This window comes from Lactuca virosa, chromosome 8 (genome assembly GCF_052849685.1).
Source record: "Lactuca virosa cultivar CGN04683 chromosome 8, Lactuca_virosa_CGN04683_v6, whole genome shotgun sequence".
Taxonomy (NCBI): domain Eukaryota; kingdom Viridiplantae; phylum Streptophyta; class Magnoliopsida; order Asterales; family Asteraceae; genus Lactuca; species Lactuca virosa.
The window spans coordinates 69424217-69440859 of record NC_136433.1 but is presented as its reverse complement, the minus strand read 5'-3'; the positions used below and the strand labels follow the sequence as shown (position 1 = coordinate 69440859).

General features: G+C 34.0%; 1 protein-coding gene across 1 annotated transcript; it reads left to right on the top strand.

Moving 5' to 3' along the window:
* The first annotated feature begins 6993 nt into the window (after positions 1-6993).
* Positions 6994-9106, top strand: LOC145132620 (uncharacterized). The gene is made up of 2 exons (XM_079067479.1): positions 6994-8189; positions 8282-9106. Exons 1-2 carry the CDS (start codon positions 7048-7050, stop codon positions 8892-8894), a joined length of 1755 nt encoding a protein of 584 aa, XP_078923605.1. The 5' UTR covers positions 6994-7047; the 3' UTR covers positions 8895-9106.
* The last annotated feature ends 7537 nt before the right edge of the window (positions 9107-16643 follow it).

Below are 16643 nucleotides of genomic sequence, written 5' to 3'. Positions count from 1 at the left end.
TAGAAGAGGCATGGCAGGGCTACCCGATGGAGCCCTAAAATTTGAAGGAAGAGAATACGTGATATAAGGAAAGAGAGATACATTTCCTAAATTTTAGCTTTTAATTAAAAATTAATTAACTAATTTATATATTAAATTACCATCATGCCCTTTATTAATTAAATTTAAATAAAAAATAACATATATTGATTGGCCAGGAATTGGTTTCACAGTTACACAATATATTTACACAATATATGCATGTTTATATATGATTATACCTCTTTTCTCTTCTCTCTCTCTCTCTCTCTCTCTCTCTCTATATATATATATATATATATATATATATATATATATATATATATATATATATATATATATCAGGCTAGGTTATTTTGTTTCTTACATTTATTGTGTGCTAGAATGCACCAATAGAAATTTGGTAAATTAAATAATTATTTAATTAAATAAATATAGATATTAAATGATTTCCATAATTATATGTATATTAAATGATATCCATAATTATAATTCTCTTTTTATGGAAACTAATTAAATTCGTCATTAATGTCAGCAATTAAATTCTTTCAGAATGAATTCGCATCTAGGTTTTTATATATGAGTTTGTATTTTGTTTCAGAACTCACTCACTTAAAATACAATAAAGTTGCATGGAATTTGAAGAACGAGAATGTATTCTACTAGAATACACTCATTCTGCAGGAATACACTTTCAATTTTCTAGATATGAGTTCATTCTGAAAGAATATTATTGTTGACATTAATGACGAATTTAATTAGTTTCCATAAAAATGAGTTATAAGTATGGATAGCATTTAATATACATATAATTAATACTAAATTCCTATTGGTGCATTCTAGCACACAATAGATGTGATAAACATTTGAACCTACCTATATATATATATATATATATATATATATATATATATATATATATATATATATATATATATATATATATATATATATATTCAACAATGAACCATTTTAAACCATAGAACCAAGGAACCATTATTTTTTTTTCAAGTTTTAGATCTTATTATTTATCGAAAAAAAATTCTAAAAATATAGAAATTCATAACTTTTTATCTTCTTTCCATTGATATCAAATTTTATAATTTTTTTTTTTACTTTTTTTATCTGTTCATATTCATATTATGAATCTGCACTATAAATCATTAATTTTGTATAAATTCCAAGTATGAATCTGCACAAATTTACAGTGTGAATCTGCACAGATTTCACAGGGTGAATCTGTATAGATTCACAATGTGAATATGAACAAATTCACAGTGTGAATCTGAACAGATCAATTTTTTTTATCGAATTTGATATCAGTGGATGGAGGATAAAAAGTTACGAATATCTAAATTTTTAGTTTTTTTTATGAAAAATTTTCTCTAAAAGTTGAGAAAAGATTTGTTCCTTGATTCTAAGGTTTAAAATGGTTCCTTGTTGAACTCAACCATATATATATATATATATATATATATATATATATATATATATATATATATATATATATATATATATATATATATATATATATATATATATATATATATATATATATATATATATAGCGAAGGCTTATTTGGAAAACAAAAAAACCCTAAAAATCATAAAAATGCATAAAAAAAATACCAAGACATCACAAAACTTTTTTTTTTTAATTTTTTATCAAAAAATCACAGCATTTTTTACAATTTCGCTAAAAAAAAAATAAAAAATCAAATTTTTTTTTTTGTAAAAAAAAAAATTTCAAAATTTTTTTCAGCGATTTTGACCTAAAAGTTGCGATTTTTTGATAAAAAAATTCAAAAAAAAGTTTTGTGATCTCTAAGTATTTTTTTATGCATTTTAATGATTTTTAGGGTTTTTTGTTTTCCATAGAACCTAAACCTAGAGAGAGAGAGAGAGAGAGAGAGAGAAATTAAATATCCTTCTACCTATTGTTCCTACAAATCTTCCAACCCAATTAAATATTGACATGTGTAACATTTAATGCTCAATTAAAGATATTTTAGCATACAAATCTGACACATGCCATCATTTCATTGGGTAGGAGGATTTGTAGGAACAAAAGTACGAGGATATTTAATTTCTCATATATATATATATATATATATATATATATATATATATATATATATATATATATAGTCAAGATTAAATAAGAAGGAAAATTTTGATAGTAAGGTATTAATTTTTTTTTATACATATTATTTTAGCGAACAAACAAAATGAATCATTAGATGATTCATCAGAAAAAATTCCAAAAAAAACATCTTCATGATTTATTTTTAAGTAATTAAGAAAAAATTCACTTTTATGACAATTTTAGTGAATAACAACAAAATCATTGTATAAATAAATCATCGAGATGTTTTTTTAAGAATTTTTTTTTGTGAATCATGTTATTTTTTATTCATCTAGTGATTCATTTGTTTTGTTCGACAAAAAAATATGTAGAAAAAAAAACATCTTACCTTCCTACCAAAAAATATAGAGAGAGGGAGAGTTAGGTTCAAATGTTTCCAACAACTATTGTGTGCATGAATTGACCGATCAGAATTTAGGAAAAAAGAAATCATTAATTAAATTAATAAGGGTATGTTAGTAATATTACATATATGTATTAATTAATATCCAAAATTATACCTTTATTTAAGGGATCGGTTTTTATTTATCTATTAAAGCCCTATTCTACCATTTTATCTTCAGCCGACACTACAACCACTTCTCCATCTTCCATCTCCGTCTTCAATTATCTTCCTCCATATCTCTGCTGTTGGCCACCATCGTCTTCAAGCCGACCACCCTCCTCTGACGAAAACGTCACCAGATCGCTGTAAAGAGGGATTTAGACTTCGATGGAGGAAATCGAGAATGGACAGTGGTTGAGGCGGTGGTGATGGGAGGAAGGGATTTACGTTTTCGGAGTCAGGTTTCAAGGTGGAGAAGGGAGATTTCGGAATCAGGTTTTAAGTTTTGGGTTCTCCTCTGATTCTCTGTTCCCGTAATCGATTCATGAGATTGTCACCCATAAAGGTTTTAATTTTATATATTAATTGATTTAATTGCTTAACTCTTTTTGCAATTTCTGATTATATATGAACCGATTTTATATATTATATGAACTGTGCCTTTTTTTTTTATTCTCGTACAGTGTCGTCTATTGATTGATGTCATGATGAGAAAGGTTGGAAGGCTCTCATCCATATCGCAATTCCTTAGAGACCATTACTCCCACAACTTTTTGTTATGGAAACGTCATGTCATGCTAAACAATTTGTGTTGTGTTCATTTTTAGAATTCATCTAATTATCTCTATCAACTTTCTACACTTTCATAGTCATTCTTAACAACAATTGAATTAAACTTTATTTTGAGCTTAAGTGTTCAAATATGTTAGAATTCATCAATGCCCACCAAGTGTTTGATGTAATTACTGAACCAGGAGTACAACAAATTATCTCTATCAATGTTATTATTTGTGTACTATAATGTTATTACTTAGTGATCAACTAACTGAAATATTAGAATAGTTATCTTACCTCATCATCGGGTGTTATTCTCATCTTTAACTTTTTCATTCTTTAAGAATATTTTGCATCTATTGTATTCTTCTATTTGAATAATGTGTAAAGAGTATTATATTCTTGCAGAATCATATAAGAATGATTATGCTAGAATTGTAGTTCTAGTATAATCACATAAGAATGATTTTTCTAGGGTTCTATTGCAACTGGATTAATATTTTATCATGATTTTTGTTTCTTATGCTTTTCAGATGTTTCAAGTTTTACGTAGGGATCACTTACCATCCTTGAGTTTATGTCCATCTGCAGCTCTTTGTCTACCATATTCTATAATAATTTATAGTTTTATTCTTTTAGAATGCACAGAATTTAAAATGCTCATGGTGAATGTATAGAATGTTACTCTTACATATTCGATTTCATGCCAGTTATTCTCATCGAATACTCGATTTTAAGGAAGTTATTCTCAAAGAATGTGTGAAAGGAACATGATGATCAAGTGCTTGAAGGTTGGATGATGGCATGTGGGATGAAGATGAACAACGGCCAATGATCTTCACAAAATAAAGCACTGGCATAATAATTTACAATATAATCATAAGACTATATATTATAGTATATTCTGGTAGAATATTTAGTTAGAATAATCTACCAATTGTGTTTGTTTTGTTATTAATTAGTGTTTCATTATAATAGAAATAGTATATTAAGATTTTTATTTTTTAAGAATGTGATGACAAAAAATTAACTTGTATAAAAAAATTGTTATTCTTAAAAAGTTCATTCAATCAAAAAATGTTCTTATTTCGTTTGAAGAATGATATGATCTGATATTCATTCTATAAGAATATGTATTCTGTCATTCAATTCAAACATGTATTCTATAAGAATATGTATTCTGACATTCTCATAGAATATATCATTCTAACAAAATGTCATTCTGACTATTTAAATTATGTTATTATAAAAATACATTGGAATTAATATTGAATTAGTTTAAAATTTTCAGATTTTTAAAATTAGGAGATAAAATAATCCCTAAATTTCTGAAAATTTCCTTTTTAAATATAGTTAATTGTCCAAAATACCCTTATGCTGAAATTTGTGTGATTAAATTGATTATTTTTAATTAGTTAATAAATATAGAACCCTTACTTAAATTATCCCAAATGATTGGCTCATAATCAATTTCATATGACATAATACTTAGTAAAAACAAAATAACCTAACTATATATATATATATATATATATATATATATATATATATATATATATATATATATATATATATATATATATATATATATATATATATATTATGGCGGTGTGAAAGTGAGGATTGTTTTTTTTAGATGTATGGTAGGAAAATGGTAGGAACGTAATACAAGATGATAACACTTTGGAGTGTCTAAATGGTGACCAATCCTAATAATCTCACAAATCATCAAAATTAGATCACTTTGATGTTGCAAAAAATAACAAAGTAATGTATGTTTTTTTAGACAAAATTGCAAGAATGGTTCCTGTGGTATATCGAAAATTGCTACTTTGGGCCAAACAGGTTTTGACTAACATAAATGGTCCAAAAGTTTTCATTTTGTTGCTAGTTTGGTACATTGTGCTTTAATTTTTTATAAATGACGATTTTGCCCTTGTTATTTTCTTTTTTCCTTTTTTATTACAAAAATAAAAGAAGAAAAGAAAAAAGAAAAGAAAAAAATGTTCATTCTCTCTCTCTCTCTCACACTCTCACACACACACAACTAAAACCACAAGATGGTCGTTTCTCTCCCTCTCTTCCTCCGACGAAGAAAAGAGGTTGCCGACCAGCACCTTCGCAGCCGCTCCCCGCCTCTCTCCGGTCGGGTAGCACCAACAAACACCCATCCCTTCACCCACTGCTCCGCTGACCCTCTTGATCGATGGAAACCTCGTCGGAGACTTAACAGCCAAGAAGAAGGCAACTAGACAAAGATCGGAAAGGCTCCAGGTGTATCCGATTTGCAGCGGCTCAACCATCGTCTTCGTCGAGTTGCTAGGGTTTGCAACAGCGAGGAGGGGTTGCGAAGGTGGTGTCAGAAGCTAGAAGTTTTATGGATCCGGGAATGGTTTTTGAAGACGAAGATCGGAAATGAATCAAAACCCCCGAGGGTTTTCAATCGTCAGCTTCACCGGAGCAACGATCGTCTTCGTCGTAACAACAAATGTGGATCAACGACGTCGTTCTTGCTAGGGTTTGCTAGAGTTTGTAGAGTCGGCAGTGGCGCTGGAAACTCGAGCCATAGATGTCATCTTTGTTCTTGCTTCACCCCTTCACAAACAAAGATCGGAGTTAGACTTTGTATACAGGCGGCGACGAAACCCTTCTCGTCAGTGACAGACAGATGTCATCATCGTTCTCTCTTCACCACAGGCTGGTCTGGACTCCGGTGGTGCTAGAAACACGAGGTTGAATAAACTCGAGCCAAAGCTACAGACGGGGGAACTACTCTAGCCAAACCCTTCTCGCCACTGACGAACAGATCTGGGGATTCGACGATGAAATGGGTAGCACATGAGAAGTTGGCATCGGAAAATGTTAGGGTTCCGATAAGAGGTTGTGATCCAACTGGCGATGGTGGTTTGGCTATTGTGGTGTGGTGGTCTGGTTTTTGTGGTGGTATGGCAGTAATGACGAGAGAGAGGGAGGGAGGGAGAGAGAGAGAGAGAGAGAGAGCATTTTTTCTTTTCTTTTTCCTTTTTTCTTTTTGATTTATGTAATAAAAAAAACTGAAAAAAGAAAATACAAAGGGTAAAATCGTCATTTTATAAAAAATAAAACCAAAATGGACCAAACTCGCAACAAAATGAAACTTTTTGGACTATTGGTGCTAGTCCAAACCTGTTTGGCCCAAAGTGGCAATTTTCGATATACCACAGGGACCATTCTTGCAATTTTGTTTTTTTTTATCAGTTATAAAACAGATAATAGCAATATATTATATTTTTTTATTGATATTAACAACATATAAATTATTATAGCAACACACTTAAATAATTTGAATATATTATAACAATGTGATTACAATTATTTCCTAATAAAAACACCATATCTACATCTTTTTCTTACCGATGATAACACTATGTACAAATAAAATACAGTGTTTATATTGGTAGGAAAATACCAATACATAGTTATTGTAGGTAAAAAAGAAAATATATAACTATTACAATAGAAAAGAAAAGTATAAAATAAGTTTCTATAATAAATAAAAGACAAAATACATTACCAAATTTTTGTATATTTGTATCAAAATACATTACCAGTTTTCTATAATTTATATTTGTATCTATAAATAAACAGAAATTTGGAAGATTATAACTTTATTCATAAAATTGACGTGGCAATGACTCACATCTACACATCTTTTTTAATTGGTTAAAGCGGGCAGCGTATCCAGCTGGAGACATATAAGAACATCCACCTCCCAATCGGATCCATTCCTCCCCGTAATTCACACATGGACCCTACCGTCGCTCCGCCGCAACGGCTTTCCTCCGCCACCCACAACCACCTCCATTCCAATGACTTCTCCCCTCGATCCCGCAACACCGATTCATGGGGCGAAGACAATTCCATATATCCATCTAATCATGGTTCTTCGGCGGCGGCGGCGGCAGTTGGTTCAGTTAAGCTCCGGTTGATGTGCAGCAGCGGCGGACATATAGTCCCTCGTCCCCACGACAAAACTCTCTGCTACGTTGGTGGAGAGACGCGTATGGTGGTGGTAGACCGTCATACTACTCTACTAGACCTCACTAACCGCCTCTCCAAAACCCTACTCCGATCATCGTCTGCATCAACGCCGACTCCCATAGCGTCCACATCGTTTACTCTCAAATACCAGCTTCCTTCTGAAGACCTTGATTCGTTGATCTCTGTCACCACCGATGAAGACCTCGAAAACATGATTGAGGAATACGAAAGATTGAATTCATCCTCCGCCGGGAGTAAATCCTCACGTCTTCGTTTATTCCTTTTTCCGACGAAACTTGAATCCGTTTCCTCAATCACGTCGTTTCTGGAGAACACAACTAAATCGGAAGATTGGTTTCTTAGCGCGCTAAATGGTACCGATTCAGGGTTTTCCGATACTTCATCGGTTAACTACTTGTTAGGTCTGGATGATGAGATCTCTCTCCATGAGAAAAAGGATGTTAATCACAAAAGTGCCATCGCTACAAACCTCAGAGGTAACAATTCGGGTCAGGATGTTCATTCCATACCCGATTCTCCGATGATGGAAACAACCTCATCGTTTGGGTCGGCATCGTCGACTCCGTCGCTTCCTAACCTGCCGCCGATTCAACTAAACGTGGATGATCATCCGAAGGTTGTAGGAGGAGGAATCGAAGAGCAATTTTCTCAGATGACTGTACAGCAACGACATCATAAGCAACAAAACGATGCGGGCTTCATCCCTGCGGCGACTCCAGTGGTGGTTTCAGGTTCTCCGATGAGTTCTGCGACGGCGATCCCGGAACAGTCTGATCCCTTCTCATCCTATCAAGGTTTACATATGGCTTATCAAAAGGATGAACAGCAATTTCAGCAAAAACAATCTACGGGATTTGATTTGGCTTCTTCGGATTCAGTTTTAAGGTATTTCATACTACTGTGTTTATATATGCAACGCATACTATCTATTTTGATTTTAATGGAGTTTATCAATTATCATTGGTTTAAAATTGCAGCGATCAGTTAACGCCAATTCTTCAAATCCAATCTTCTGGTAACAATAATCGATCTACTGATCTAAACGAAACCCCTGATCAAAACACGAGAATTCAGATCCAACAACAACAAATTCAAAATTCTCCTTATTTATTGTCGATGCCAACAACCCAACAACTCCAATTTATTCATACTGCTGCTCCACCACCACAATACATCCACCACCACCACCCTTCTCCGGCGGTGGTTCCGGTAGCACCTTACTACCAGATGTACCAGTCTCAGGGCCACCACCATCCTCAAAATCCGGCAATGGGTCAGCAGAATTTCGTGTATTTAATGCCCCACCAAGGGTACAACTTCCCATTGCAGCAACAACAACCAAGTGATTCAGATTCTCCCCGGAAAAATCAACCTGCTCCAAAAACTGAATTTCCGGCAGGTGTTTACAGAAGAACAAATTCAGGTAGTCCACAGCTGATGCGGGTCCCATCTGGTAATCAATATGGTGGTGGAGGTAATTATGCTTATGAAGGACAGCAGTTACAGCAGCATATATACTATGGAAAACAGGCTATGCCTCCTCAAACAGCTGCACAATATCAAACAATCACATCGACTGCAGAGCCATGAGATTTGAGAGCTGAGTTTATTGGAAAATTTTGCAGCAAATTGTGACTTGTTTATTTCTATTTTCATGTATTATATTGTATGTATTATATTGTATGAATGTTATTATTATTAGTATTGGTTTGTGGTATATGTATTTTGTGAAAAAGTTCACACCTTTTTCTTGTTTAAATTGTGTATACTACGATAATATATATAGAGGTGGTACTTATATATATTTGTTTTTGTATTTGATTCCTTATATTTTTATATAGATAGCATAAGCGATGGAAAATGTATCCTCTTATTCGGTATGAGTCCTTTGTGAGGTTTTAGCAATTGTTAAGATTGCAAATGAATCAATTTTTTTCTTTCATTTTTTTTTATTATATGTATCGGGAGTTCTTGTAAACATATAAGTTATGTAATTCTATGGCTATACATATTGTATTATATATTATATATAACAATTGTTGCCGTTTTCAGGTGGCCCATTGCTATCTTACGCCATGCTAATAATTTTCATAAATGGCCCCTTGATTTTTCTTTATTATTCACAAACTCTCCAAATTATAGAATTGGTCCTTAGACTCTTCTCCATTATTAATAAACTACCCATCTTTCATTTCTTTTAAAATTTTGTGTTTTAGAAAAATTACAAGTTTAACCCCTAAAGCAATTTTCCTCCTTATATTATCAAATATATATACTTAAATGGTACCTACTTAATTAAAAAATTACAGAAATAGTCAATGTGTATCATAAAGTTAAAGAAATAGTCTGTGCCAAATATGTAATTTATAAAAAATAGAAACGTTCATTGTCTTTCATTACGTTAATTTCAGAGTGGTCCGATACCTCATGGATGCAACTCTTCTTTCATTACGTTAATTTCAAATGTTGCTTGTCCAATACGTACTAAAGAGTATAGGTCGATAAACTTAAATGGAGTGCAATATAAAATTATTGCAAAACATTTAGCTACTAGATTGGCAACTGGTATTGATGTTCTTGTTAATCCAAAGCGGTATGCTTTCGTTAAAGACAAACATATTTTGGATCGCCTATGAGTGGTGAATGAGGTTACCGAATAGTTTAAGTGAAAGGAGAAGGTCATGGTGTTAAATGTTGATTTTGATAAGGGTTATGATTATGTGAGTTGGGATTATTATTGAAGATCATGGAGCATATAGGGCTTCACCATAAATGGTTAAGGTGGATTCACGCTTGCCTGGAGTCTTCTCGAGCTTCCATTCTAGTAAATAGAAGTCCTACACATGCATTCACATTGAAGAGGGGTCTACGCCTGGGTGACCATATGTCTCTTTATTTTGTTATTATTGCCATGAAGGCTTTCATGATGCGATGTACATAGCTATTAGTGAAAACTTATTATGTGGTGTGTCAGTTGGTGAGAAAGGGTTTACTTTGTCTTATCTTTTTATATCTAGTTGTTGCGTTGTTTATGGGAGAGTGGTATGTCAGGAATATTGCAAATTTGATTATTATCCTTAATTGTTTCTGCATAGTTTTAAAAAAAGGATTAATTTACAAAAGTTAAATTTGTATGTTGTGGGTATTACAATGCATGAAATGTAAAAGATGGATGTGGTTACAAGATGCTCACCTACTACCATGTCGTTTTCTTACGTTGGTGTGCCAATAAGATCAAATATGGGGCATATTAGTAATTGGATGTGGTTTTCCATAAATTCAAGAAGCGTTTGGCGAACTGGAAAGTTAACTTACTTTCTGTGAGCAGTAAGCTGACTTTGATTAGATCGTTTATTGGTAGCTTGGTAATTTACTATATGTCCTTGTTCAAGATGCCTAAGGTTGTTGGTAATTTGTTAGAGGCATTACAAGCTTGTTTTCTTTGGGCGGTAATGATGTGGAAAGAAAGATAACTTTAATATAGTTGGAGATTGTATTGAATTTTAAAGAGACAGGTGGTTTGGGCCTTAGAAGTTTAAAGACTCTTAATGTTGAGTTGCTTAAAAAATGGTGGTGGCAGTTTTGTACTAACCTAAATTATATGTGGGTTAGGGTGATTATGAGTATTCATCAGATTCATGAGGGTCTAGGCTATCATGATCCTAAATCAAAGGGTGGTGGTGTTTTGTCGTATTTGGTGAAAAGTCTAGATAAAATTCATACACAACATGTTCTTCCTCATTTTTTTCATTAAGAATGTTGGGAATGGGGAAGATACTTAGTTTTAGGATGAGGTATAGGTGGAAGATGATAGACTTATGGAGTGCTTCAGTAGATTCTTTGTAGTGGAGACAAATATAAAGTGATTTTTTGCTGACAAATGGTGAGATGGAGGGTTGGTGTAGATTTGGAGTCGTGGGATTAGAGGGGGGCACGGGATAGGATTATGACTCATCAACTTTCAATCATGACTGAGTTACTAATTAATGTTCATCTTGGTGATCAGCGGATAGATAAGAGTGGGAACTTGAACCCAATGATATTTTTTTCAGCTAGCTCTACTAGGATTTACATTGATAGTATCACAATTAAAAATGTGTCTTTCCTATAAATGGTGAAGTCATGTTCATATAAACATGAATGTTCTTCTTTGGATGGTTGTTTGGGATATGATCCTTACTAGAGTTAATCTGTTTGATAGAAGAATGCATATTCCCACTGATTTATGTCCTTCTTGTTTGTTGGTTATGGAGGATTGTAAGCATGTATCTGTAAATTGTGAGGTTGCAAATTAGATTTTGGTGGATACAGTTACTTTGTCATCACTGAAGAGGAAGGTGTTGTAATGAGAGAACCCCTCTCTAAAATTTCATCATATTACTCCAAAACATGCTACATGCATATTCATAAACAATATTTTACATTGATAGTTTAATTACAAAAGACTGGATACAAACCGACTAAGTTTTAGTATATTACATAACTACCCAGGAAATTATAATTTTATACATATACGATCACTAAAAACAAAAGTAATATTATTAACTATTCTAAATCTTCCAACAGTATGTGTCTATACTGGATCCTTATTACCTGCAATAGTTAAACACTGAGAGAGATAAGCGGTGACACTTAGTGAGTTCAAAAATAGATACAATATAACGTTATGCCATATATATATACCAATATGATAGAAGCAAAGAGGAACAAAGAACAACAAAGGTATATGTGTATCATATGACAGACTTTCCATATCAACCAACAATCTGATTCAAAGATTTACTATCAATGAGACATAACAATTTCAACTTGATATACATCAATAAAGCTTCAGTCCAAATGGCACAGAAAATACAATTTCGGACGCGCCACGAGTCGGACACGGGGCAAGCATCCGACGCTTGTACGTGGCCGAATCCGAGCCATGCATGCGAAGCTTCTCGGAATTTGTGCCAAAATCTTCAAAAATTCATAACTTTCGCATACGAGCTCCGTTTTCGACGTTCTTTATATGCATGCGTAGGTGAGATTATACTCTACAACTTTCTTTTAGAATAAGTTGGCTAATTTATTTTATTTTTAATAATATTATTTTTAACAGACCGGGACAGGAAAATCCGTTAAAAATTCATAACTTCTTCATCCGACGTCCGATTTTGTCTGTCTTTTTACCGTTGTACTACTATTGACGAGACCTTCGATTCGTTTAGGTTGTGTCGGCTAAAAATCACTCGATCTTTATTTTGAGTTTTTAGCTGTATACTGCTATACTGAAACTTAGAAAAATCATAACTTCCTCATACGAAGTCAGATTTGGACGTTCTTTTTATGAAAATTCTCGGTTTAACGAATACTATGACTTTCATTTAGATCACTAAAGCTAAAAAGTAGTTTATTAAAAACTCACTTTTTACGCTAAATAGTGTTTTGCCAGTTTTGTCGCGGATTTTCGATTGGTCATAACTTATTCGTTATAACTCGGATTTCGATGAGGTTTTCGCCTAAATGTTTCTAACGAGATAATCTACAACTTTCAATAACATTATTTTTATTTATTTCCAACTTTATATTTTCGTTAATTTCAATATTTGACTTTTGATTGGAATCTGATAAGACTTCCAATACTTTCCGAATGATTCTAAACATAGTTTTACTTCAATTCTTCATAAAACTATCTTGTTACAACTCAATACTCAAAATCATATATTATTTACTAATATTCATTTTTAAACAAAACACGATAACTGAACGTGTATGTTACAAATACCTCCTCATTTTGAGGATTTCGTCCCCGAAATTACAACGATTTAAACAAATGGGGATATTTCGCTCTTATCTCATTCTTATTTTCCCAAGTATAATTTGGGCCTATATGGTGTTTCCACTTGACAAGCACCAACTCCACTTCTTTATTACGTAGATTAGTCGTTCTTTCGTTTACGATCTCTTCAGGCTCCTCTACATATCTTAACTTATTATCTAGTTTCACCTCGGATAATGGAACCGCTTCATCATATATGCTTAAACATTTACGCAGTTAACTCACATGAAACACATCATGAATACCCGCCAAGTCTTCCGGCAATTCCAAACGGTATGCTTGTTTACCAATTCTCTGGATGATTTTTAAAGGACCAACAAATCAAGGACTTACTTTTCCTTTCTTTCCAAATCGCATAATGCCTTTCCATGGGGATACCTTCAGCATTACGAAATCACCCACCTGGAATTCTATGGGTCGTCTACTCCTTTCTGCATAAGACTTTTGTCGATCCTGGGCCGCTTTCATTCTTTCTCGTACAATTTGAATCTTGTCAGTGGTGTCTTGAATCATTTCAGGGCCTCCAAGGATTTTCTGTCCTACATCACGCCAACATAATGGAGTACGACATTTCTGACCATATAATGCTTCATATGGTGACATTTTGATTGAAGCGTGGTAACTGTTATTATATAAAAATTCGACAAGAGGTAAGTACTTATCCCAGTTACCACCGAACTCCAAAACACATGCACGAAGAATATCTTCTACTGTTTGGATCGTTCTCTCCGTCTGACCGTCTGTCTGGGGATGATAAGCTGTACTGAGAGCAACTCGAAATCCCAATTTACGTTGCATACTCGCCCAAAAATGAGAAGTGAAGCGAGTATAACGATCGGAAATAATCTTTAGTGGCACACCATGTCTTGCAATAATTTCATCTAAGTATACTTGTGCATATTTCTCCATTGGACCCGTTTCACGCATGGCAAGAAAATGTGCGCTCTTAGTTAACCGGTCGACAATTACCCAAATGCTATCATTCTGTCTAGCAGTCTTTGGCAATTTGGTAATAAAATCAATGGACAGCTCTTCTCATTTCCACACGGGAACACTAAGGCTTTCTGGAATTCCGTAAGGCTTTTGGTGTTCTGCTTTGACTTGTAAGCATACTAAACATTCTTGTACGTATCTTCCAATGTCTTTCTTTAATCCAGACCACCAATAATCAACTTTTACATCATAGTACATTTTACTTGTACCAGGATGTATTGATAGCTTAGAATTATGAGCTTCATCTAAAATATTCTGTCTTAATCCACCAATCTTTGGAATCCATAGCCGATTCTTGAATACCTTCAATCCTCGTGGATCATCAAGTAAAGCATCAGTATAATGTACCATCCCTTCTTTCTTCACATTTTCTGGCTTTAAGGCCTCTACTTGCCATTTCTCTAGTTCATCTAGAATAGTGAACTTTAGTGTAGTGTGAGTAATAGCATAACACACACTATTATGATAAACCTTTCTGCTAAGTGCATCGGCAACTACATTGGCCTTTCCAGGATGATACAAGATTTCACAGTCATAGTCTTTGATCAGCTCCATGGCTCGTTGTTGTCTCATATTCAAATTTTGCTGACTGAATATATACTTGAGACTTTTGTGGTCAGTAAACAATTGGCATTTTGTACCAAAAAGATAATGCCTCCAACGTTTTAGGGCAAATACTACTGCAGCGAGTTCGAGGTCATGGGTGGGATAATTCTTTTCATACTCTTTCAGTTGTCTTGAGGCATAGGCTATTACTCTACCACGCTGCATCAACACACAACCGAGTCCCAACCTTGAAGCATCGCTATATACGGAAAAATCATTATCACCTTCTTGGAGTGATAAGATCGGAGCATGAGTCAAAAGATCTATTAAAGTTGAGAAAGCTTTTTCTTAGGCTTCACCCCATTCGAACTTTGTTTCCTTTCGTGTAAGACTTGTGAGAGGCACAACTATACGTGAAAAATCTTTAATGAATCTCCGGTAATATCCCGCGAGACCCAAGAAACTACGAATTTCAGAAGCATTACAGGGCTCTTCCCAATTCTTAATGGCTTCAATTTTGGTAGGATCTACGGATATACCGTCACCAGAAATCACATGGCTGAGAAATTGAACTTGGCGAAGCGAAAATTCACATTTCAAGAATTTAGCATATAGTTTCTCCTTTCGAAGCAGTTCTAATATTTCACGAATATGAATGGCATGATCAGATTCATACTTGGAATAAATTAGAATATCATCAATGAATACGATGACAGATTTATCGAGCATTGGACTGCATACCCGATTCATCATATCTATGAATACGGCAGGAGCATTTGTTAAACCGAATGGTATGACAAGGAATTCATAATGCCCATATCGAGTACGAAAAGCAGTCTTCAGTACGTCCTGCTCGTGTACTTTCAACTGATGATAGCCAGATCTCAAATCAATCTTTGAAAAATAGCTAACACCCTGAAGTTGATCAAATAAATCATCAATGCGAGGTAGTGGGTACTTGTTCTTGATAGTTACCTTATTTAGCTCACGGTAATCAATACACATTCGCATCGAACCGTCCTTCTTGACAAACAATACTGGAGCACCCCAAGGTGAGGTACTCGGTCGAATAAAGCCTTTGTCAAGTAATTCCTGCAGTTGGATCATCATTTCCTTCAACTCAGCTGGCGCAAGACGATAAGGAGTCTTTGCAATTGGAGCAGAACCAGGTACAAGATCAATTCGGAATTCTACTTGCCTGTCCAGAGGAAGTCCATGCAATTCTTCGGGAAAAACATCAGGATATTCATTAACAACGGGAACATCATTTACCGTTTTCTTCTCCTCTTTTGAGATATCAACTGTATATGCCAGATAGATAGAACACCCCTTAGATATGGATTTACGAGCTTTTAGGAAAGATATTATTTTTACGATTTTAAGTCTTTGTTCACCGTATACATAAATAAGATCCTCCCCTTCAATGGGAATACGTACTATCTTTTCATAGCAAAAGAGTTCTGTGCGGTTCTTTGACAACCAATCCATGCCGAGAATAATCTCAAAGTTGGGCAAGGAGATAGGAATCAGGTTAGCAAGAAAATTATAACCTTCAATTTCTATGACACAATCTTTATAGACTTTATCAGCAAGTAATGATATACTTCCTGCTATGTCTACATGAAATGGTTGCGCGAGTGCATAGCAAGCAATTTGAAAGGAATGCGCAAATTCATGAGACACAAAAGAATCTGAGGCACCAGAATCAAATAGGATGTGAGCAGGTCTAGAGTTGACTAGAAATGTACCAGTCACAACATCCGGGTCTTCACGTGCCTCCTCCATGGTAATCTAAAATGCACGACCTTTAACTTTTGGAACCTCCTCCTTTTTAGTTGGAGTACTCTTTGGTTGTTGAACAGGAGCTTGACTTCTCGCCGATTGTTGAACAGAAGCTTGACTTCCCGTCATTTGACTAGTAAGAGTAGGGCAGAAACGCTTCATGTGGCCAACAACACCACAAGCAAAGCAAGTAACAT

Bases quoted from the DNA above. Each gene is read 5' to 3' on its own strand.
- LOC145132620 (XM_079067479.1), top strand. From the start codon at position 7,048: ATGGACCCTACCGTCGCTCCGCCGCAACGGCTTTCCTCCGCCACCCAC. The intron at 8,190-8,281 runs GTATTTCATACT...TTAAAATTGCAG, and splicing joins TCTTCGGATTCAGTTTTAAG to CGATCAGTTAACGCCAATTC.